This window comes from Megalobrama amblycephala, linkage group LG2 (genome assembly GCF_018812025.1).
Source record: "Megalobrama amblycephala isolate DHTTF-2021 linkage group LG2, ASM1881202v1, whole genome shotgun sequence".
Lineage (NCBI taxonomy): Eukaryota > Metazoa > Chordata > Actinopteri > Cypriniformes > Xenocyprididae > Megalobrama > Megalobrama amblycephala.
The window spans coordinates 50,571,371-50,595,180 of record NC_063045.1 but is presented as its reverse complement, the minus strand read 5'-3'; the positions used below and the strand labels follow the sequence as shown (position 1 = coordinate 50,595,180).

The following is a 23,810-nucleotide window of genomic DNA, read 5'->3' as shown; positions in this document are numbered from 1 at the left end:
TCACTTCTGTTATGGTCGCTTCAGTTTTAAGCGTTTACAAAAAGACTTTATTTTATTACATAACAGTGTAGCCTACTTTTTGCAGTTTAGTTTCAGTGAGGGAATTGTTCGTTTAACAATACTGTCTGTCTGTAATTTTCACATTTCAGTGTTTGTAGCGCAGTTGTCTAACCGTCAATTGTTTTACAACACTAAAGATGTTTGAATCTACCCACCTTGTTTTTCACGAAAGAGCGGGCGAGGTCATTTGTAGCTTGAATGTGTCTGGTGGCTTCCGGTGTCATTCGCTTTCATTTATTTTACCTGTACAAAAACTGTCCGTTATGCTGCTTTATATTGCAAACTTTTAATTATTATCATCATAATATTTTAATTTCATAATCATAACACTCCGATTTGTAGCGCAAATACAGGTTATTCTTCTAGATAGGCTACCTTTGGGCGCGAATCGGAAGTCTCGCACATGAATTCGCACTTCCGCGTTGCAAAATAAGGTGGATAATAACGTGATTAAAAAAAAAAAAATACAGTAGGCTACCGTCCGATACAGCGATAGCTCAAGCTGTTGCTATGGTTACCTCAAAGCCGATTTCTGTTCGCGAGTGTATAGCTTAGGCTACATTTGGCGCAATTTAACTTTTGTATTTACCGAAATTTAAAAACGCCGCTGACATGGATATATACTTACACTATGTGTAAAAAATATTGTGATATATAGGCCTATCTTTTTGTCCTTTTTTGAAGGGCGGTAGGTCTTGATTAGGGAGGCCATACCCACACAAACTCTCCATAATTCACTCCCCAGTTTTGTTAAAAAAATGTATACTCCTCTAAAAGCATAGGCTACTTTATGACTCAACATGTGTTCTAAAATAACCAAATATGAATTTATATTAGAAAAAAAAATCTAAAGCTGAAACATTTAAATGAAATATCTACAATGTTAACACGTGTTGCAAGGGGTTCCTTGCATTCATAGTGTTTACGGCAACAGGCCTTATAAAAAAAAAACTAACAGGGTATGTGGCACACTTCCATCCTTTGAAAAGCGATTCATGTCGTTTTCAAAACGTGATTCTGATTTAGCAGGGGAAAATAAAACACTGCAAGAGAATAGGCCGTGCGGAAGGTGATCAATTAAAAGATTAAGCGTTTTGCAACACATGGACGCATCTGCATGTTGCTCTAATAGCAGAGCCATCAGCTCATTTTCAGGGGCCTGCCGCCTCCTTCAGCACTGTCCACAGATCAAAGCCTGCCTCAGTCTCCCAATCCGTAAAAAGGGATGCTAATTCAACCTCCTTCATGTGCGGTTGAGAGAGACCCCTTCAATTAACTGATTTCAATGGCAGGAAACAGAGAGAGAGAGAGAAAAAAGATGCAAAGAGAGTCGGTCTGGAAAGGCAACATTTCTCATTAATTCAAAAGGTCCAGCATTTATTAGCCTCGCCTCTGAGGCTTAACACTGAAAACACAGAGTATCAAAGCAGACATGATGGGTTAAATAGAGGCTATAATCTAATTAAAATATTACATAGGAGTAAATAGCTCTTTGATAACGATCTAAAGCTTCCATTAAAGAAATAGGTGCTTGAGCTTGTTTTAGGGGGAAAATTATCACTTTAAAATACAGAAAACAAGTTTGTGGGCTCTAATAAGGGAGGCTTCAAAGTGTCATCCTTATTTGACCTATTTTTTTCTCTCGGTGAAAGAAAAGGGCAGGCGAAAGTGGATATAATCAGACTAATAGCCGGGAACTGACAGAAAACGGCACGTTACACTGGGTTAATGGTGCATCCAGGTGTGCTTGAAGAGATTGGTGCTCTTGTGCACAGACCTATTGAAACAAGGGGAAAATAGCAGGATAATGCAAAGCCAAGCAACAAAACCCCACAGCATGTCACTCCAGATTTCTTTATATCGAAAAAAAAATTGTTTTTGGAATCAGTATGTGCTACACACCTGTTCCGCTTTCAGTGCTTTGCAAATGAGCAGGATTACAAGAAGTATCAGGTATATATACAACACACAAAGTTAAAGCAAGGAAAAATAAGGATTATATAGAAGTGCAATTAACAGAACTCATGTATGCGTGTTGCTTCTTAGTAAATAAAGGCTTTTGGTTAAACGGCATGAATGGTTCTGAAGCGAGCCACGGCACGTTTCTCATCCTCGTGCCGTCTCAACATCTCCAGAGTGGCCAGATGGATCGGGTCCGTTTCCTGCAGATATTGGGGCTGCTCTCTGGGTCTGTCCTTTGACTTTGGAGGGGGTTTGGGCTTTGCAATAGTTTTGGCATATTCTAAAGCCTGGTCAAAATAAAATTGCAAAAATGATTTGAGATTGAATTCAAATATTATACACATACACAGTACTGTGCAAAAGTCTTAGGCACGTCAGTATTTTCACCCCCCAAAAAAGTTTTTAAGCCAGTTATTTATATCTTTTGCTGTAGGGTGTCAATAGGAAATATCCATTCACATTTCCAAACATTCATTTTGCCATTAATTGTAATAATCCAGTGAGATTTTTGAATACACAATAAGACTGATAACAGCCAGTGCTCCACACAGTGATCTGATCTCACCATCATCGAATCCGTCTGTGATTACATGAAGAGACAGATGAAACTGAGACAAACTAAATCCAGGAGAACTGTGGCCGTGTCTCCAAGATGCTTGAAGAAACCTGCCTGCAAAGATACAGTACTGTGAAGAGTTTTAGGCACTTGTGTAAAAATGCTGTAAAGTGAGGATGTTTTTAAAAAATACTGTTATAAATAGATTTTATTTATCAATTAACTTATATTAAAGGTGCCCTTGATTCAAAAATTGAATTTACCTTGGCATAGTTAAATAACAAGAGTTCAGTACATGGAAATGACATACAGTGAGTCTCAAACCCCATTGTTTCCTCCTTCTTATATAAATCTCATTTGTTTAAACGACCTCCGAAGAACAGGCGAATCTCAACATAACACCGACTGTTACGTAACAGTCGGGGTGTACGCCCCAATATTTGCATAATGCCAGCCCATGATGTTCCCAACATTATAAAAGACATTAGACAAGGGCAGCCAGTTAACGTCTGGAGCTGCACACAGCCGAATCATCAGACTAGGTAAGCAAACAAGAACAATAGCGAAAAAAGGCAGATGGAGCAATAATAACTGACATAATCCATGATAGCATGATATTTTTACTGATATTTGTAAATTGTCTTTCTAAAAGTTTCGTTAGCATGTTGCTAATGTACTGTTAAATGTGGTTAAAGTTACCATCGTTTCTTACTGTATTCACGGAGACAAGAGCCGTCGCTATTTTCATTTTTTAAACACTTGCAGTCTGTATAATGCATAAACACAACTTTATTCTTTATAAATCTCTCCAACAGTGTAGCATTAGCCGTTAGCCACGGAGGACAGCCTCAAATTCACTCAGAATAAAACTTTAACATCCAAATAAATACTTTACTCACATAATTCAAAGCATGCATGACGAACATCTTGTAAAGATCCATTTGAGGGTTATATTAGCTGTGTGAACTTTGTAAATGCGCTGTAATATAGTTGAGAGCTCGTGTGGCAGGGAGCACGCGATTTAAGGGGGTGGCGCCGAGTGTAAATCAGTGCATTGTTAATGATGCCCCAAATTAAAAAAAATCTATGGGGTATTTTGAGCTGATACTTCACAGACACATTCAGGAGACACCTTAGACTTATATTACATCTTGTGAAAGAACGTTCTTGGGCACCTTTAACTAAATCAAAACAATATTTTGTGTGACCACCCTTTGCATTTAAAACAGCTCTTGTCCAGGTACACTTGGGCATCATTTTTCAGGTAGCTTTGGAGGCAGGTTTCTTAAAATCTCTTGGAGACATGGCCACAGTTCTTCTGGATTTGGTTTGTCTCAGTTTCATATGTTTCTTCATGTAATCACAGACGGATTTGATGATGGTGAGCTCTGATCTCCATGTGGAGCACCAGCTATTATCAGTCTTATTGTGTATTCAAAAATCTCACTGGATTATTACAATTAATGGCAAAATGAATGTTTGGAAATGTGAACGGATATTTCCTATTGACACACTACAGCAAAAGATATAAATAACTGGCTTAAAACTTTTTTTGGGGGGTGAAAATACTGACATGCCTAAGACTTTTGCACAGTACTAATATATATATATATATATATCCACATGAAGGTTATGGCCACAATTTAAAGCTGCAGTCTGTAAGTTTTGCCTCTTTGTCGTCAACTTTGTTTGAAACCTGCAATTGCAGTTATTTGCAGAATTATCATCTTTACATGGGTTGTGCATCAGCATGTGTCCTCAGCACAGATGAATCTAATGTTTGCTGTCAGTCACCACATCGGTGTGGATACTGTACTTCGGAATCACAGATTCTGCGTCTTGGAAGTATGACCAAATTAAGAATTTTCACCAGAAAATGTCATCTGAACAAGAAAGTAGCAAACTAAGAAAAAAAGCATTACAATAAATCGTGCTGCCAATGGTGATTAAATCCAACGATCGCTTAGCTCAGATCACATCAAGCCGTGCAAATTATTATTACTGTTATACTTTATTCTCAAATTGTTAATGTTAACAACATCAGCATTGCGTGATTGTGTATTTAGTGTGTATTAGCGTTACCTGTAGATTTCAATTTAGATTAGATTTCAATGCAGTCCGAAGTCTTTTGCTTTTGACTACGGGTGAATCTCCAGTTGTCACTGATGATTGTCATGTGGACCTTTCTCAATTACAATCCGCCATCAAAATGATAAGTTAAATTATTCCAGCTGCTATGAGAAAAGGCAATAAATGATCCATCACCTGCAGCATCCTCACATGCCATATAGCCAACTAGCTGGGACTCCTTCTTTATGTAAACAGACGTGACGTAATGACGCAAAGACGAACGGCTGCATGCTCGAATTTCCCGCGAAAACCCACCAGTACCGATTTTATTATAAACCATTATTACAAGCTTACCGTTGGAAATCGGGGTATGGTAAGGAGATAGTTTTGAACACTGGCTGGTTATGTACTTTTTTTTGGATAATTTTTAAACAAAAAAAGTTACGGACTGCAGCTTTAAATATAAATATATGAACAATAAATAAATAATGACATATACACATGTAAACCACTCTGGATGTAAGATATATGATTTACGGATTAAGTAAAGCTCATGTTTTCAGAATGAGATTCTCCTATACCTTCCTCCTGGGAACGATGTCCTTGTCATCACTGCCCACTGGGTCCTTGGCCGACAGAGAGGGAATCCTACTTATCTTCTTGTTCTGTTCGCGGATCACATTTGAATACAGCTTCTGTCGTCTAATTTTCTCTGCCTGACAGCAGTGAAAGAAAGAGCAGCAAGATTACAAAAGGGAGCTTTAATTACCTAAGCCATTTCTCCCCTAAGGCCCCTCTGTTTCTTTGTACATCCATCCATGTAGCTACTCAACAGCAGCAAATAAAACTCATCATCCCTCCAGAATCAGCGTTAACACCTCCCCCAGGCTGTGAGCGGTGCAAAAACAGTTATTTCACATAAACATTTTACATCAGCCGAGCTGGAAAATGTCTCTCTTTGCTTTTTGAGAGCTATGCTCATTAGATTAGTTGGTCCATATCCATTGTGTTCAGTTGTGAAGTCTTTTAAATTCATGAGGAAATGAAAAGAAGGGGTTACTGAGACACGGCCGTACTTGACAATTGGATGTAGCAATTAGGGATTAGCTAAATCAATATTCAACAAAGAGAGCACCAATTATCCATTGAGTCTTTCTCGTACAACTCCACACATGCAAATTATTCGGATTTAACAACATTATTTATGAATATCGACAGATGCTTAAGTCTTTATACACTCTGAAGTGAGTATTTACCACAGCTTCTGGTATTGTGTTTGTTGGTCCAAGACCTCCAAGCTTCACCTCTTGTTGCATGCTTTTGTAGTCCTTCAGCGTATAAGCCTGAGAAGACATTTTGCAATGCATAAATATTTATTTATTATCGGTACGACTGTTATAAACAGCAAAGATACTGTGAGAAAAAGTCTTGATCTTAAGGTGCACTCATACAACAATCCGCAAACAAAAGCGCTAATCAGGTCAGGCTCCTTCAGGTTCTCAGGACTCAGCCATTGGTCATGGACACTGCAGGATGGCTGTTTTCCACTCTGATCTGCTTCCCCTTGGGCTGCCACACTAGCTGTTTTACAAATTTATCCCATAATCCTATGAGACATGATGGCGGGCACATCAAGGTGAGGAGAGCAAGCTTCTCACAGGAAAGCAATCTGTTTTATGGTCTAAGAACCGTATAATCCGGACACAGCATCAAGTGGATGTGTTCCATGACATAATGACCCTTAAATTGTGACGTCTTCATGCAGCACTGAACACTTTACTGATCTATGTTCTTCTGTTATTATATTTCAAACCTGTGTGACTTTCTTTCTTTTGTAAAACACAAAGGAATATATTTTGAAAAACATATCAGTGATTTTTTTTAATCCGCGTAGTGAACGTTTTTGTCCGTACAGTGAAAGTCAGTGGGGTCCAATATTGCTTTGGACCCCATTGACTTGCATTGCATGGACAAATAAATGATTTTTATGTGAAGTATCCCTTTAACATTCCTTCAACTGAATGGACAACTGTTGAGTAAACTTAAATATTCTATCTGTGGCTGTCGCACGTTGCTGTTGAGTACGTCTGCTCCTAAGAGGGACTTTCCTGCAGAGCTCAAGGTGCTAGAGGACAAAGAGGCTATCATTAAATGCAAATCACCATCTTACCAGCCCTGGTCCGCACAGATGGGGGTGCTGCTTAATCACCTTATCCTCTAACGCTTTTCAATGTCGTCTTTGTGACTGTGCCTTATATCATCATCTCATTGCAATTAAGAGTGTCTTCAATTACTTATACAATTAACCTGCTGTCTGAATCGGCCCACACAATAATCGTTACATCTGCAGCAGGCCCCATTGAGATACTGTCATGGCAACTTAAAGATGGTTACTAAGTATAAACAGGACGTTGTAGTATTACGCCATTTGTTTTGTATACAGTGCTAATTATTACAAGAATTGCGCAATGTGGGTTTAAATCAGGGGGTTTTAAAATGACTCCTTTGCAGTGTTGTCTTTTACTAAAATCTAAAATATTTCAATATGTATTAAAGTATCATTTCATTTATTTACATTATGAAAAAAAAATCTATATATTATAAAGTAAAATATTATATTTTAATATTTTTAAATATTTTAAATGTATTTAAAACCCTGTTTTCAGCTCAGCAGTTTCAGGGTTTAAGATGCTAAAAGTGGCATACTAGACAAATGATGCATTATCACAAAGCTCACTGAATATTAACTAAAAACACATACACACCTTATAATTTGTTTTAGCCTTCAGCTGATTGTGTTTTTCCATTTGTGAGAGGTAACCTTCTGAGCTGCTTCTGTGGATTGAATTCAGCTGCTGCTCTGATCTATCCGAGCAGAGCTCTGTGTCGCTGCCATTAGCTCGGCCTATAGGGGGCAGCACCGTGTAAGGAGCAGAGATCTGTGTTGGAGGCACAAAGGGTCCCAAGCTTTCCTCATCATTAGGCCAAAGCTCAGGTGGATAGTGGCTGGCCTCCACTTGAGGAGATGTGGGCAATTTTAGCATTGGTATCCTACAGAAACATGGAGCACATCATCAATGCCAAGGCTTAGGAACATGTTTTGCATATTGCATGTTCTAAATTCATTATTAAAACACCAATAAAATGAATTTATTTGATAAAGCTGCAGTGTGTAATTTCTATGGCATTAGTGGCACAAAATGAAATTAAGGGGAGACACTACAGGCAAAAACACTGTTTTTTCAGGGACCTGTCAATTTTGAGATTTTGCACTTTTTGGCTTTTCATGAAGTGTTTTTCAGACTGGTGGAAAGAAAACATCCAAAATACACTTTTAAATGTATGTTTTATAGCACTTTATCTATTTGCTCTATAGATTTCAATTACAGTAAATATCTTTAAAGGCCATTTTCTCAAAATGAGATTTTTTCTCCTGCTCTGAGTCAGAAATCTTTACTTCAGCAGAACTTATATACACCAAACTTTACAGTTTTATTCCCATCTATATTCTGAAGGTTTTACAGAGGGATTCGTTGATATATAATTTGCTTGATTTTATACAACATTTTATTCCTAAAAAAATGGTGAAAATTATTTTTTTTCTGGCTGTTGATAGTATATTCTGATTTATGGAGTGATAAAGAGATATCCAAAATTCCTTCTGTAAAAACCTTTTAATGTAATATGTTCAAAAAATTAAATGAAATTTTGAACCTGACTTCATCCAATATTCAGATTTTTGTTCTAGAAATGTATGCAAATTAGCGCATATTTAATTAGATAATGCATCATTTGCATATTTAAACATAACATTTTAGAAAACTTGTAATACAAAAAATGTTTGCAATTTTTAATGTAATCAATCAGCTGGGGAAGTATGGTGATATCTATTAGTTAATTTTTTTACCCTATTCACCTGGGGTGTCTCGCCTAAACAATAAAACAATGTCAAAAAATAAATAAAATGACAAAAAAAAAAAAAAGTTCAAAAGAATAGTTTTCCAACACTGTCTTCAATTTGTTCAAACATACAATGTTTTAAATATACTGTTCAAGGTAAAGATCCTTTAAAAAATAATAAACACATTCTTTTTTTTATAGAAAATATACTATCTAAACATGACTTCTCATAAAAAGGTACATTTATAGGATATTTTAAGAGATCACACTCATGAGGGTCTGCAGTGGTCCTCTCAGAGATATAATTTCCTGTTTTATTTTATTTTTTTGAAAAGGTTTTGTTGGTATGAAGCCATTTTGTTAAAATGTTTTTTTTTCTAAGAAATAATAATAAAAGATCATGCTAGAATACTTAAGGACTTCTTCTTAATAATTTATGGTAAGTCTTTTTCTTCATTGTGACATCACAACAGTTGTATCACCCTGACTTTTTTTTAATTAATGCTGCTCACAAAAAAAATGCAAAGCAAATTTAAAGGGTCAATTCACCTAAAAATGAAAATAATGTCACTTATTACTCACCCTCATGCCGTTCCACACCCATAAGACCTTCGTTCATCTTCGGAACACAAATTAAGATATTTTTGTTGAAATCCGATGGCTCCGTGAGGCCTGCATAGCCAGCAATGACATTTCCTCTCTCGAGAACCATTTATGTACTAAAAACATATTTAAATCAGTTCATGTGAGTACAGTGGTTCAATATTAATATTATAAAACGACGAGAATATTTTTGTGTGCGCCAAAAAAACAAAATAACGAATTATATAGTGATAGCCGATTTCAAAACACTGCTTCATTAAGCTTCAGAGCGTTATGAATCTTTTGTGTCGAATCATGATTCAGATCTCGTGTCAAACCACCAAACTGCTGAAATCACGTGACTTTGGTGCTCCGAACCGCTGATTCAACACAAAAGATTCATAACGCTCCGAAGCTTCCTGAAGCAGTGTTTTGAAATCAGCCATCACCATGTAAGTCATTATTTTGTTTTTTATGGCGCACCAAAAGTATTCTCGTCGCTTTAGAATATTAATATTGAACCACTGTACTCACATGAACTGATTTAAATATGTTTTTAGTACATTAATGGATCTTGAGAGAGGAAATGTCATTGCTGGCTATGCAGGCCTCACTGAGCCATCGGATTTCAACAAAATTATCTTAATTTGTGTTCTGAAGATTAACGAAGGTCTTACGGGTGTGGAACGGCATGAGGGTGAGTAACAAATGACATTACTTTCATTTTTGGATGAACTAACCCTTTAATGCTTTAAAGGCACACTATGTAAATTTTTGCCGCTAGAGGTTGCTTATTCAAAACCAAGGCACTTGACGCCTTGATTTCATGGAATCATGGGAGGTGTTGTTTTCATGTTTACAGCCGGTGGAAAAGAATCAGGATGGGACTCAGGCAGAAATCATGTTCATGAATGAGATTATTAACATTACTGTAGTATGAAGCAGAGCAGGGCTGAGTGCTGTGCAAGCAGAAATGAGGCCGCTGGAGTGATTGCTAATGAGAGACGAGCGCGACACACGTCTCGAGAGCAGCGGAGCTTTTATTATGCCACAATCACCGCTTCCGCTTCTTCCGGTCAAGTGTATGTGGGGTAAAGCAGCACTGTTTTATCATATTAGATACATTTGTGTGCTGAAAGTTGTTACAATGCTACAATGCGTTCGCTCGGCAGCTGCTATGAGACACTCGTTGTATACTGCAGTAAGCTAGATCGATATTAGGCATGGTAAAACATGGTACTTGCTGTAAATCAAGAAAACAAGATTTAAACAATAAGACTTACTATGTTGAGCTATATAACATAATAAGTTTTCTGTCGATGAATGTAAACGAACAGTTGCCCACCTGTCTAATAAAACACATAATATATTAAAGCGTCTTTGGTGTTTCCATGGTTTTTACAAAATAAAACTGGAATGATTTCATTGATGGATGACACACGGACATGGTCCGTGTCCTGGTTAAAATTGCTTATTTGTCTGGATTTAAACATTCCATATTTAGGATAATGTAAGTACATAAGTCAACAAAATATATAAAATTGTTCTAGTGGTTTTTGGATATTTTAATCCAAAAATCTTAAATATTGTGCATTTAATTTTAATAAATAAACAGGTAGAACAAAATATGACCATCATCAAGCATCCACATTAAGACTAAAAATGACACACCACAGCCTTAAGAACATAGTGTGTGAACATACTATGAACATCCATACTAAATACTGTGGGTTCATGTTGGCATACTTGCATAAAGTACGTTTGTGGACTTGCCTGAGTCTGTTGTGATTCTTGAATGATGAATTTTCAAACGCATTGGGAAGAGGTTTCCCCGCATGCCTCTGAGGAACACTTCTGTCCACAGCGTGTACCACTCCAGAGTAGGGGGCTGGGGATGATACAACTGCTTTTGGAGCCAATCCCATCTGCCCTTCTGAATTAGGAAGCAAAGAGGGGTGATAACCTGGTTGTAAAAAGGGTGGGTTAAACAAATCAGGCCTGTCCCATTGCAGTGCTTGAGAAACAAGAGTTAAAATGGTCTCTTTCTGAGAAAGATTCAGTGGTTGTGCTTGATTGGCAGGTGTGTGGAGGTTTATGTTAAGGTTGACGGTTGGTGGAGCATGAGTGTGAGATGGAAGTCCAGATTGTGGTGGGTCATGGATGTAGGCCACTGGAGTTTCCTCAGAGTCCTGCGATAGGTGATCGACGCTGATGATGTGTCTTTCTGTAAGGTGTTTAAGGTGTGCTCTGGGTTTGGATTCAGGAACCGGAGGCTTGAGCTGAACTGGGTGGCTGTTGGTTCGCCCCCTCTTCTTCGGTTCCTTCCTCTCTTTATGGCTCTGCTATAATTGGGTAAAAATCAAGATTTATTTAAAATCTCGAGTCAAGTAACGTTCACTTTACACAATACAGATTGTTTCAAAGCACTTTCACAGTCATAAACAGGAAAATGACAGAATTAATGATTCAAACGTATTCAAATTCTGCAGTAAAGCAGTTCTAAAAAGACAATAGTGTCATTATACAGTTCAAGTTAGTTCAGTGTTCGACATCATTATCGGAGTTCATCAATTATGTTGATGTTGATTAAGTTGATCAATTATAAAAGAAGTTCAATTCTGCTATAAGCAGCTCTACAGAAGACATTCACGAGTTCATACTTACAAGTAATCAGATCGTTAATAGTATGCGTATGAGATAGTAATAGTAATAGTATGCATATTTGGCGTGCTGTCCGAGGAGAGGGCTCCGAGCTCTTTGCCAGAACCCAGAGTACTCCCCCCCATATTTCTGGTTTAGGAAAGTAACCAGGCGAGTGTGAGGAGACGGGGTGGTGGAGGAGTGCTGAAAACTGTCAAAAAACATACGTAAGTCGACTGCGTATTTATATAGGTCTCCACTCATGCTGATTGGATAGACATGTTGATTGCTGGTTGGAGTGATCTGATGATTAGTTTGAATGTGTTCCTCCCAAACTTTGTTTGTCGTTATCAGTTCAGTTCAATAACTGTCGATGTTGCAAAATTCATTAGCTATGAAGCAATTTTGATAAAGCTATAAAGCAGCTCTACAGAAGACAACAGTGCCATCATCCAGCTCAATTCAATTCAAGTTTTGTTCTCATCTGATAGTGTGAGTGCAGTGCAATCGATAATATTACTAAATATTAAGTGTCTTTTAAAACTCAACTAAGCAAGCCAAAAATCTGACCAAAGCACTGAAAATGGATTCTGTGTTAAGATGACATGAAGCTAAATTCTAGATGTTTTTTAAAGTCTGAAGGCACAAAAGTATGGTATTAGCATAAATAAAATAATTTCCTCAAATATGACGAGGGCTCTTTGGGCAAAATCCATTTGCACAAAATAATGCTTCTTAAAAATTAAATTACAAATACAACCATGACAAAGGTTTTGACAATGGCGTCCTACGCACTCTAATTCTAAATATTTCAGGGCAAGGGCTAAAAGAATCCATCCCATTGAGCAGAGATGTGTTCTTATATAACCATGGCTTCACGGCTATTGTCATGACTGAGAGGAAAGAAAGACAGGAGCATTTATATAATGTTTCTTTGTGGTGAGCCTGGCATGCACGGGGGACCGACAGACATTATTCTTGTGCGGTCTGGGGCTGTGCCTCAGCATGTAATGCCTCTGATTTAGCCAACACCAGCTTGCACCATTCTTAATGGGAAAATATTTACACTCCTCTGCTTGCCGGCATTAAGGTGACCGTTCAAGTGCTCAAAATAATGATGCTTCTCCATTCCCCCTCTTTCCTCGGCACAGGCTCCTTTTCAAGACATTTCAGAGGCTCCATTGTGCCTGAACAACTCTATCAGAAATTGCGTCCATCACAGCAGAAATGAAATCCCGTGTGACAGTGTGCCCACTGTGCAGACATTTTCATCTTGAGAGGAAGCCCTCGCAGACTGTTATGCATTAGGCCAATGGATTGTGCCAAGCAGCCCCACCTACGTCTGCACAGATAGAGATGGATGGAATCAATAAAGTGAGCTCTACCTTCAGTTTTTGTGTTTTTTGGAGCCACATCAGCTCGGGATCCCGGACATTGTCTAGACTCTCCGGGCTACGAGTGCTGATAGTCTCGTAAGAGGTTTTCCTGGGCTGTTGGAAGAGAAGAAAGAAGGGTTAGGCGAGTGACTGCTTGATAAGCCTCCTTTTAACAATTCACCTGTTGCCGTGTCGATGAAATGCTATTATTTCGTCTCACATTTATATTCAAGTATTGACTGCAAACAACAGGGGTGAACTGTGCACCGTGAGAGCGAAACAAAGACATCCGTGAGAATGAGAAGAAATGGCTGGGCGATAAATTACATGCTGCGTTTGGTGTAAACGTGTGCTGACAACTGCGATTTATCATCCACCTACTCAAAAACGGAGCTGACAGCCAGTCAGGTTTGCCTACAAAATAATTCGACCCTGAGTGTCTGGCGAACTTAACAATTCAATTGACTTTTTTATGATCAACTTTTTATTCTTAATTACTAACCACAGCTCCCCTGACCTAACCTACATGTGTCTAGAAGAGTGCTCTATTGATTCTCTTTAAAAATGATTCTCTCCAAGCAGTTCAGAGATAAGTGTCTAGATACATCCACGTTACATCAGTGCACTCTCTCAATTTTTCTTAATGTACCCGTTCAGAGGCAGAATATCTACAGCTAATGCTGTAATGAAAATCATTTAGTAAACTTCCAGTCACTTTGGCTGCTGAGGACAATTCTCAACGATCGATGGTATTGACAGCTTGTGGCGTCCCTGAATGCATGCACCTAATTCTGAAAGCGTAAATAGAGGAAGGTCAAAGAGACACATGCAGCAGTGAGTGGATTGAGTTGTAACATATCCATCAATAAACAGGCTGCCATGCTGGTCTATGTATTTAGCGAAAGGCCATGTGCGCAAGGTACTGATTTGTGAATAGCCTTCAACGTTACTGGGAGACGCGGACAGTTATTTATTAGGGGAAAACACCAAACTGCGCCAGTGGTCTTCAATTGGTGGTTCCAAAAGGATGGATGGATGGATGGATGGATGGATGGATGGATGGATGGATGGATGGATGGATGGACGGACGTTCATATTTTTATACAGCAATCGGACTGTGTGAACTTGAAGAATTAGAGTTGAAAAAAATTGAAAGTTTGGAAATTGCACCAAAAACAGCATTGCAAAACAACGACCAGGCAATGCGCAAATGCTCATAGTAGTGGTCCTCATTATAAATGAAAATATCAATTGGGGCAAAAATGTATTGCAATATCCGTTGTTTGTTATGCTGCACGGTTAATAGGAGGCTGCGCATGCAGCTCATTTTCCTGTATCGGCCAAGTATCATTTCGTGTGGATAGATTGAGCTGTGCTGTAACAGGTGTGTGAGTAGCAGACATCACAGACCTGCCCTTCATGTCCTCTTAGCCGCAGCAGGCCACAATCTCTGCCCCATCCACGACCACTGCCTTTTGTCTGCCATTTTAATAATCTCAATCAAATTGAGGAAATGATCAAACAAAATTGCATTTTGAGCTTCATAAGCTGTGTAATATCTATTCTGTTAAATTGGGGCCCGTAATTGCCTCTTGGGGCGAGACGTGGCACAACAAAGTCAGACGATTGGAGCTTGCCATTTTCCTCAAGACTGGGAAACACAGCTTTTGCGATGAAGACTTCAAAGGGCCGCAATTCTTGAATTGCATTTGGTTGCTATTGTGACCGCCCAGGCAATCTTGATTAGGTGTTTACACTGAGGTAGGGTATACAGTGGCAGAGAGCCGTGGAGCCTTGGTCTAGAGCTATTAAGAGATTGTACATTATGTTCCTGGCTTTGAAGTGAGGGTCTGGGGGATGACGAGGGATTGGGGCTGAGTGCAATGGCAGAAGATTGCACTGCTACTTCTGTCTTTATCAAAGGGGTCTCTGCTGGAGCTCATCATCACTCCCACACACGCCGGTAGGAAGTTGGTGCATTATGAGATTGTGTACATTTAATAACACGGCTAATTATCGGGAGTTAGGGGTTTGTGAAAGAGTAAATAGTGGCTTTTTAAAAGCCCAACAGACGCGGTCCGATAATGATGTCGAAAACTGATGGGATCTGAGGGGCTTTTTATTCCCTTTGAAGGAAACGGGGCCACAAAAAAAAGGGCAAAAGTAAAGGCCGTGTATCAAATTTACGAACAGGCGCTTAGCTACATAACGAATGTAAGGCATGAGGTTTTGTGCTCTCTCTCATAGTAGGCAAATGACAAAAAAAGTAAAACTTTAACCAAGTGGCCAAAGTATTTCAATTGCTGTTCATGTGTTATGCTGTACAGCAAACGCCTTGTTGTATAATAGTCTGCCATGTGGAACTGATTTCTTTCATGTTTAAGAATTTCCAAGTCTATCTTTCTAACGTAATTTTAAAAACTGATATCAATGTGCTATGAATAATAAAAAAAAAAAGATATATTTCATATCATTATTTTTGCCCAGGTTGGTTTAATAATCATATTTAAATGCATTAGATATTAATCCTTACCTGGGATAAAAATGGACCTGACAAATATTTTTCATAAACAAACAAACATTTGTTTACTCTCTTGGAATAATACATGAGTTGCGTCCCAAATGACGCACTATACACTTTTTTTTCTTTTTGGAATTTTCAGTGTGAACACACTACTCAAATTATTTATATTTAAAAACGTCATAGAATAGTGCATAGGTATACGTGAATTGGGATGCACCTACGGACAACCTGTTCACACTGAGTTATCCATATCTGTCAATGACTTTCAATGGCTTTTCAAAAAATCTATACAGGTTTAAGAGCATCTCTAAATCTTTTAAAATGATTTTTTTTTTTTATTTACCCTCATTCAGAATAAAATAAACAAGGCTACATGGAATGCTTATTTTCTTGGGGAAATCCTGAAGTTGCCAGTTTTCTTTTTCAAAGCACATGAAAAAAAAAAAAAAAAAAACTCAAAATAAACATTTTTCAATGAGCCGCCTCTTTAAGACTTACAATGCCGCCTTGTAAATGGAACTTGACAGTGCACCATATTTCTTGGAAAGACAATGTGCTGAATTCATACCAGGGCACCACTGGTGCATTCAGGGCACCGTCTAAAGCGGGGAACGCTTTGCTCTGTTTACCATGTCACAATGCTAACGGCTCTTCACTATGCTAATGCAGCTGATGTGAGACATTAAGGTGGGACTGGGCTCAGATGGGCTGGGTAAGGTCTTAAATGTAGCAAATACACATGGGCCACAGTGTGCAGACAAGCCAATCCTGCCAATTATACCCTGGGCCAGGTGCACTGATAACTAAGAGCCTATTGGTAACCATGCCCCTCTGATGTTCTTAACAGCCACTGTTGTGCAGATCAACTCATAATAGGCACTACATAGACAGACATGATTCATTCTCTTCTCTCTGCTCCATCTGAAGACCCTGCGTCTGCCAAATTAATTTCCGTGACACAGGCAGTGTAGTCTCCTTAAAACCATGAGTAATGAAAACACCAAGGTCACTTATTCAGATTAAAAAAAGAGCAAAGATAAAGGTCAGGTCATGATATGGCCTTGTTTGTGCATTAAAAAAACAGTCAAATACATAAAAAGGAATGTAGACTAAATACACAGATTACATTCAGAAAACTTTTTTTTATACTAAATCAAAACTTTAGTGAAAAATGCAGTTAACTTCAGTGCTTAAGTGCTTTTCAAATATGAATACAAAAATGAACAAAATGAGATTTATAATATAGGCATACTAATGACAGCAATGACATGCAGTCATTATGTAGTTATTTAAATTAATGGTGAATTACATAAAAAATGATAGCAATTACTTAATTTAGATATTGGGAAATTAAAAAATAATTATACGAACGGAGTCATCATTTGCATGAAACTGGAATTACACTAGCCTTGAGCCTAACTACCCAATATCCGAAACTGACTGTATGCTGTGTTAGTCCACCCCCTAGTGGTGAACCATGAGACTTCAATTCGGCCACCAATGCTTCCAATCAATTACTTTAATATGGTATAAGCTAAATTTAATCATGCAGTTCCTATTGGAGAGAATAAAGAATGTAAGAGAGAAAAAAATAAGTCAATTATTTTCCCTAAATTAAAGGAATAATGCAAAAATACTTACTTGCTTTGTTTCATCTGGTTTTTCCATCTGCTGATGAGCCTTCAGGTAAGACCCCTGCTTGTGTGTGTTGATACCAAGAGTTGCTTTGTTACGCTCCACAATGTCTTCCTTAGCTCTAATTGGCCTTGGATCAGAAATATATCGAGAGCTTCTCTTCTGGGGAGAAACTGATTTGACATTCAGGTGCTCTCCATCATCCCGTGGCGTGCCTTCAGAGGACAAGCAAGAACTTTTTGATTCGGGGGGGTCTTCCTGTTGTGGGTGCAGGTGGAAAGGAGATGAAGGTGGCTGGGATGAAGCATTTTCCATCTGAACTGTAGGTGGATTACTGACAATGACATAATCTTGTCTGCTACCTAGAGCCGTGCTCTCTAAAGGTTCAAGACTATCTTCAGACTCCTCAAACGAGTCGAGAGAAAGTCTCCCATTTAGCTGGTTGAGAAACTGACCCCCTTCCTGATTCTTCCACCAGTTTGGGTCGTAGCGCAAGTATGCGTATTCATCTTCAGGGGGAGTTTGTCTGAAATATTTCAAAAAGAGTTAAGAAGAAATAAGTCATAAACACTTAGCTTTAAATTGAAGAGCAGGCTGGGTACGTCTCATTTAGTGCTTTCGGCATTGTCAGTAAGACAGTCTGAATGCCTCAAACAGCCATCAAAACACAAGAAAAAAAATCAGCTACACTTCTCAGCTGAAGCGAAATGGTAATAGCGTGTTGTAGTCTCTCCCCCCACCGCCTTCCCTTACCTCTAATGACTATGAAGACCACAATTTGGGGATAGTTTTGCAAATGGCTAATTCAAACATATGAAATAGGTTCAAACTACAACCTAATGTGCTCCTAGCATCATTGGATGAAAAGATCTCATTAAAATAATTAGAAGAGTGCCTCTTTGTTGTGTGCCTCTGAATAGTACAAGATGCACTTCACATCCCATGATGCCAAATACGAGGCTGCCTGGATGCATGGCACTTCAGCCAATGAGGGCAAAAGGGCAAGGAATGGCTCCGTAATGATTCCACCGACATGGTCTTGAGAATGCGCCGTGGGCTCGCAGCTGTGACGGGGTCTTTAACATGCAAAGTCTCTCTTGTGTTAATAAATGTGTCAGAATTATATTGCTTTCAGCTCATTTCATTCTGAATGCAACACTTGAGTCTATTTAAAGACAATGTGAGCAGTAAAGAGGATGTAAACTAAATGGGTAGTTATTAGCTTCAATGATATTGTGCTAAATATTGCTGCACGCATTCATTTGCAGGATTTCATTCTTGAGCGTGAAAATATGATGAGGGAGCTGCTCCGCTTCGACAATAAAGTCTTTGTCGAGGTTTGCCATAACCATTATGAAAAAAACTATGCATGGGGCTAAGTACCTCTTCAGCGCATCAGCTATCAGTCTGCAAAAAATTAAAACAAACGCCCGAGGCAGATTTTGAGTGGCGGACACAACAGTTGGGCCGGAGATGAAGGAGTGGAGACAGATGCGGTGATCCACACTTCAGATTCCAGCAATCTGTGTTCCGGCAGCGCAGAGAGCTCGTTCATTCATTGGCAACAAAGCAACTGCTTTTTAACAGACTGCTGAATGAGACCTCATTGTGGTAATGTCCTGCAAACTAAAAATCTAATTTCCCCTAAATGAGAACACTTGTTCGGAAAGTACAAAAATTAGTGGGTATTTCGGCTCAATTAAAATGCAAGCGCAAACATCATTTTCAAAGACTGTCATTATCTATTAGACATGTGAATAAAAGCTGTCAGTCATCTCGGCTGTTTGCAGAGCAGCTAAACACAAAAGCTCATAGTCATTTTAGCGGTGATGTATTTCATTTAGTGTTTTCAGGTATTGGCATTGTTTATTCAGGCTATTTCGGCAACAGAAGCAAAACCTAACATTCAAAACAGAGGGACATTCAATAGGCAATTCACTCTCATTGATACACAGTTCTTAGCCTACAACCTAATACATGAATGCTTGCCTGCATTGCTATTTTTAGTCAATTTAATACATTTTACCTATATTTCACATGATAAAATATAAAGTACATTAATTAAATTAAATGACAAATAGTTGAGTAACAGATGGAAGACACACCTTAAATGTGACAGTTATGATCCTGGTAAGTTTATTGCTTGGCTCATTCTTCTGTACTTTGACATCTGGGTCACACCTAGTTACAAGTAACCCAAAAATGAAAATTCTGTCATTAATTACTCACCCTCATGTCATTCCAAACCCGTTAAAACCTTTGTTCATCGTCAGAACACAAATTAAAGGAATAGTTCACCCAAAAATGAAAATTTGATATTTATCTGCTTACCCCAAGGGCATCCAAGATGTAGGTGACTTTGTTTCTTCAATAGAACACAAATGATGATTTTTAACTCCAACTATGATTTTATATGATTTTTAACACCACTATGTCCAACTGCCCTCCACATCCGGTTGGTGAGGTCTGAACGCGCTCTGACAACGGAAGTGATGTCTTGCACTCATTGAAGCAAAGAGCGAGAGATCACTTCCGTCATCAGAACACGTTTTTTGACCTCACTAACCGGATGTGCAGGGCAGTTGGACATAGTGGTGTTTTAGAGGTAAAAAATGCTATAAATAATGTTCGGTTTCTCGCACAAACCGATCGTTTCGTGTCTTAGGACATCAATGTGTCGTCACGAGCTGCAGGGTTTAATTTGGATTTGTCTGTGCATGTTTCTTTGACTCTTATAGATGGAATTCCCATTGACATGCATTATACGACTGACAGACCGAAACAGTTGGAGTTAAAAATCATCATTTGTGTTCTACTGAAGAAACAAAGTCACCTACATCTTGGATGCCCTGGGGGTAAGCAGATAAACATCAAATTTTCATTTTTGGGTGAACTATACCTTTAAGATATTTTTGATGAAATCAGTGAGCTTTCTGGCCTCTGATAGACTGCGAAGTTATTAAGTTATTCTATGTCAGAGCGCTGGCTCAGTATTGGCTGACGCTGTACACATGAGCAGCATGATGCATACATGTGATGCTGATGCAGGGACTGGCCAATAATGAGTCACCGTTCTGACTTAGAACCCGGAAGCACTGCACTGTGTTTACTACGTGAACATACGCTGTATGTTTGGGCGACTGACAGGGAAAAGATGAAATTGTTGAATAAAGCAGTTATTTTTATATGTTTTTTGTGTACAAAAAGTATTCTTGTTGTTTCATTACATTAAGGTTGAACCACTGTAGTCACATGGACTATTCTAACAATGTCTTTACTACCTTTCTGGACCTGGAAAGTGGTAATAGCAGTCTATCGGAGGTCAGAAAGCTCTCGGATTTAATCAAAAATACCTTTATTTGTGTTCTGAAGATGAACAAAGGTCTTGCAGGTTTGGAAGGACATGAGGGTGAGTAATTAATAACAGAATTTTAATTTTTTTGGGTGAACTAACCCTTTAAGGCAGCCGACAGTAAATATTAGATATGCAACTAAAGTAAAAGGTAACTTCAATATGATCATAGACTGAAACTGACCATACAAATGTTATCAGATTGCTCTCTGAACTGTTTCTGCTCAAGAACTGAAAAAAAAAAAGAAAAAGAAAAGAAAGAACCCAACACATTCTTTAATTTTGTCATCGCCACCACCACACCAGAAGCCTGTTGCATTAAGCTAGTTGAACAAACTCTTGAGTTTCAGAGTAGGTTTGACGCAAAAGCGAACAAATCCAACCTTGTTTAGATCAGGTTCACAATGCCCGGTATAACTTTCTCTGTCAACTCAGGGTTTGATCCGTGTTTGTGATTAACTCTGGAGTGCATGCACCTGAAAGTGTGACACGTGCAGCGAAACGAACAGCCAATCACATGGAACACGGAAAGCGTCAATTTGATTCACTTCTTGTGAGAGAGTCATCGCAGTTCACTTCTCTGTTGAAGATTAAGAGATCGTTATGAAAAATTTAATGAATTTAAATGAACGAACACTGTTGCTGAAATGAAAGTTTGAGAAGGGAGCTAAAAGACTATTTCAATGCAAGTGAATCAACAGTTTAAATATTAATTTATATAGGTTTGCAAAGGGCTAAAAAAAATATATATAAGCTTAATCATTTAAAATGCTTTGTGTGTGTGTGTGTGTGTGTGTGTGTATATATATATATATATATATATATTCAAAATATTTATATTTAAATATAAATATATGTATATTTCATATAATATAAATAAAATAAATAATTAGCGGGCAAAGACAGACAATTGCTTTTTTTGGAATGAGAAACTGCTTTAATTTGGAGTGAGAGATACAGGTGAAGTGGCTTTATTGCATTAGATTATGTCACTTTGCTCACAGCAGACTGGTCCGGTTTTCTCTAACCCAGAATAAAACCTGCTCTGGAGCAGGTTATGGCAATGAACACCACAAAAACCAATCCACCTTCTTGAGCCTGAAAAACCAGAGTTTGCTAAAACTTACCTGGGTAGCAACTGAAACGGGTTTCATGCAACAGTCCCCTGAGCTTTGGAACAGGGTGTGCTTGACAGATATTATAAACAGACTCTGAATGTATGACACCTCTACAAAGGCATTTAGGAGTCATATGGATGGTGTATATCAAAATACAGCAATGACTTGACAAACAACCACCTGCAATTGCGTAGCTGACAAATTACATGGATATTAACATTAGGATATTAACATTAATATTAACATCATTTACCCAGGCTCATGTCATTCCAAACCTACATACCTTTATTTCTTCAGTTGAACATAAAAGAAGATTTTTTTTAAGAATTTTGAGAACGGTAACAAAACAGTTCAGATTACTATTGACTTCCATTGTGTGAGTGAAAAAAAGCCTGATATTTCTCAAAATATCTTCTTTATGTTCCACAGAAGAAATAAAGTTGTACTGGTTTTGAAAGACATGATGGTGAGTAAATGATGACAGAACTTTATGTATTTATTTATGTATTTATTTTTGTGAACTATCCTATAAAATTGTGACAAATATCCAACGTAGTCTCTCAATTAATATGAGGTCATAAAACCTCCTCTATAACAATTATATCAGATGAAATAGCATTTGACATCACAGGAGACAGCTTGAAATGCCATGTCAACTATTATTGGAAGTGGAAATAGCTTAAACTTTTGTCTTACCTCTGTGGCTCATGTGGTCCCTTCACCTGTCTTTGTTTCAGATCCAGACTATCATAAACATCAAGATGCTCTTCCTCACTGTCAGTCTGAGCACAATGTTGTTTGGAGTTGTCAGCAGAGAGGAGGTCAATGCGCATCTGAAGTTCTCGCTGGTACTCCTTCTCCTGCACCAAACTTTCAGTATCTGACTCCAGGGAGTCCCACATCAGTGGTAAATCTGGCATATTATTCCTTGGACCAGAGTCTGTGATCATGCTGAATTTTACTTTTGGCTGTTCCAGCGCCTCAGGCCCGTTGAGCTCATGATGATGGCGTTGTTGCTCTGAGACGATTGTCTTCATGGCTAATGTCACAAAAATCAACATTAATAGTAGTAAAAACACATTTATGTTCAGCTTAATTCAGCTAGCGACGTTATTGAGCGTTATTTGTGTTAAATGTTGATAGTTCATTTGTTGACTGACGTTCCAATTCAGCGGTGTGTAACGTTAACCCATGTTGTAATGTGGAGAGGCACCTTAAACGCTGACATAATGTAAATCAATTCTACAGCTTCAAAACATTACCTCATACACAAATCCATTGACCTGCTCCAGATTTGATGATTTTTACCTGCTATTTATATCGAAAGAGGAGTTCATAGTCAGTAACGTTTCGTTTGCTAAACTGTTGCCGTGGAAACCTAGACGCTATGGCTGTCCGCGCATGCGCGAATCTATCCCTAGCGCCTTCATTGTGACGTACAAATATTACAAACTTTTAGAACCATTATGAAAGACTTCAAGGTTTCTCATAATCAATGATGACGAAAATCATAAATTTAACGTGTACATACGTTACATATTTAGGCTACATACAATGAAATCTCATTAAGCGTTGAAACGCGAGTAACTGACATGCGCTAGCCCACGGCTTTTAAAAAGCAATTTTTCATGGCGATATTATTTTCAAGCCCCGATGGAGGATTAGCTTTGTTACTTTTGTATAGACCCATTTTCAACAAAGCCACTTTGACAGACCAAAAGCACCTCTGGAAGGTCTATACTCCCTCAAATTTGAATTTCAAAGTAAACATTTCCCCCACTTCCCTTGTGGCTAGTACAGAGTTCATTAGGTACAGCTGAAGGCCCAGTTTCATGTCAAACAGCATTTCAAGATCATGTTGGCCTTAGCACATTGAGACACTTAAATTATTTAAGCTAAATATCAAGCTCAAGGTAAATCCAGTTTATAAACTTCAGCATTTCAGGTCCAAATTTGTTACACAAGCAGATTTTATATTCACAAGACCTATATTTATTAAAAAAAAAAAAAAAAAAAAAAAGAAAAAAGAAAGAAA

General features: G+C 38.2%; 1 protein-coding gene across 4 annotated transcripts; it reads right to left on the bottom strand.

Moving 5' to 3' along the window:
* Positions 1 to 1,409: 1,409 nt before the first annotated feature.
* On the bottom strand, positions 1,410 to 23,194 carry jhy (junctional cadherin complex regulator). Of its 4 annotated transcripts, none has more exons than XM_048180723.1 (9): positions 23,038 to 23,194; positions 22,472 to 22,814; positions 17,312 to 17,831; positions 13,156 to 13,260; positions 10,904 to 11,472; positions 7,414 to 7,699; positions 5,905 to 5,991; positions 5,230 to 5,364; positions 1,410 to 2,309 (listed from the first exon to the last, which is right to left on the bottom strand). In XM_048180723.1, exons 2-9 carry the CDS (start codon positions 22,810 to 22,812, stop codon positions 2,124 to 2,126), a joined length of 2,229 nt encoding a protein of 742 aa, XP_048036680.1. In that variant the 5' UTR covers positions 22,813 to 22,814; positions 23,038 to 23,194; the 3' UTR covers positions 1,410 to 2,123. The 4 variants fall into 4 exon arrangements, with proteins under 4 accessions (XP_048036680.1, XP_048036681.1, XP_048036679.1 ...); XM_048180724.1 differs by having other exon boundaries at positions 23,084 to 23,164; XM_048180722.1 differs by lacking the exon at positions 23,038 to 23,194 and having other exon boundaries at positions 22,472 to 23,009.
* Positions 23,195 to 23,810: the final 616 nt, after the last annotated feature.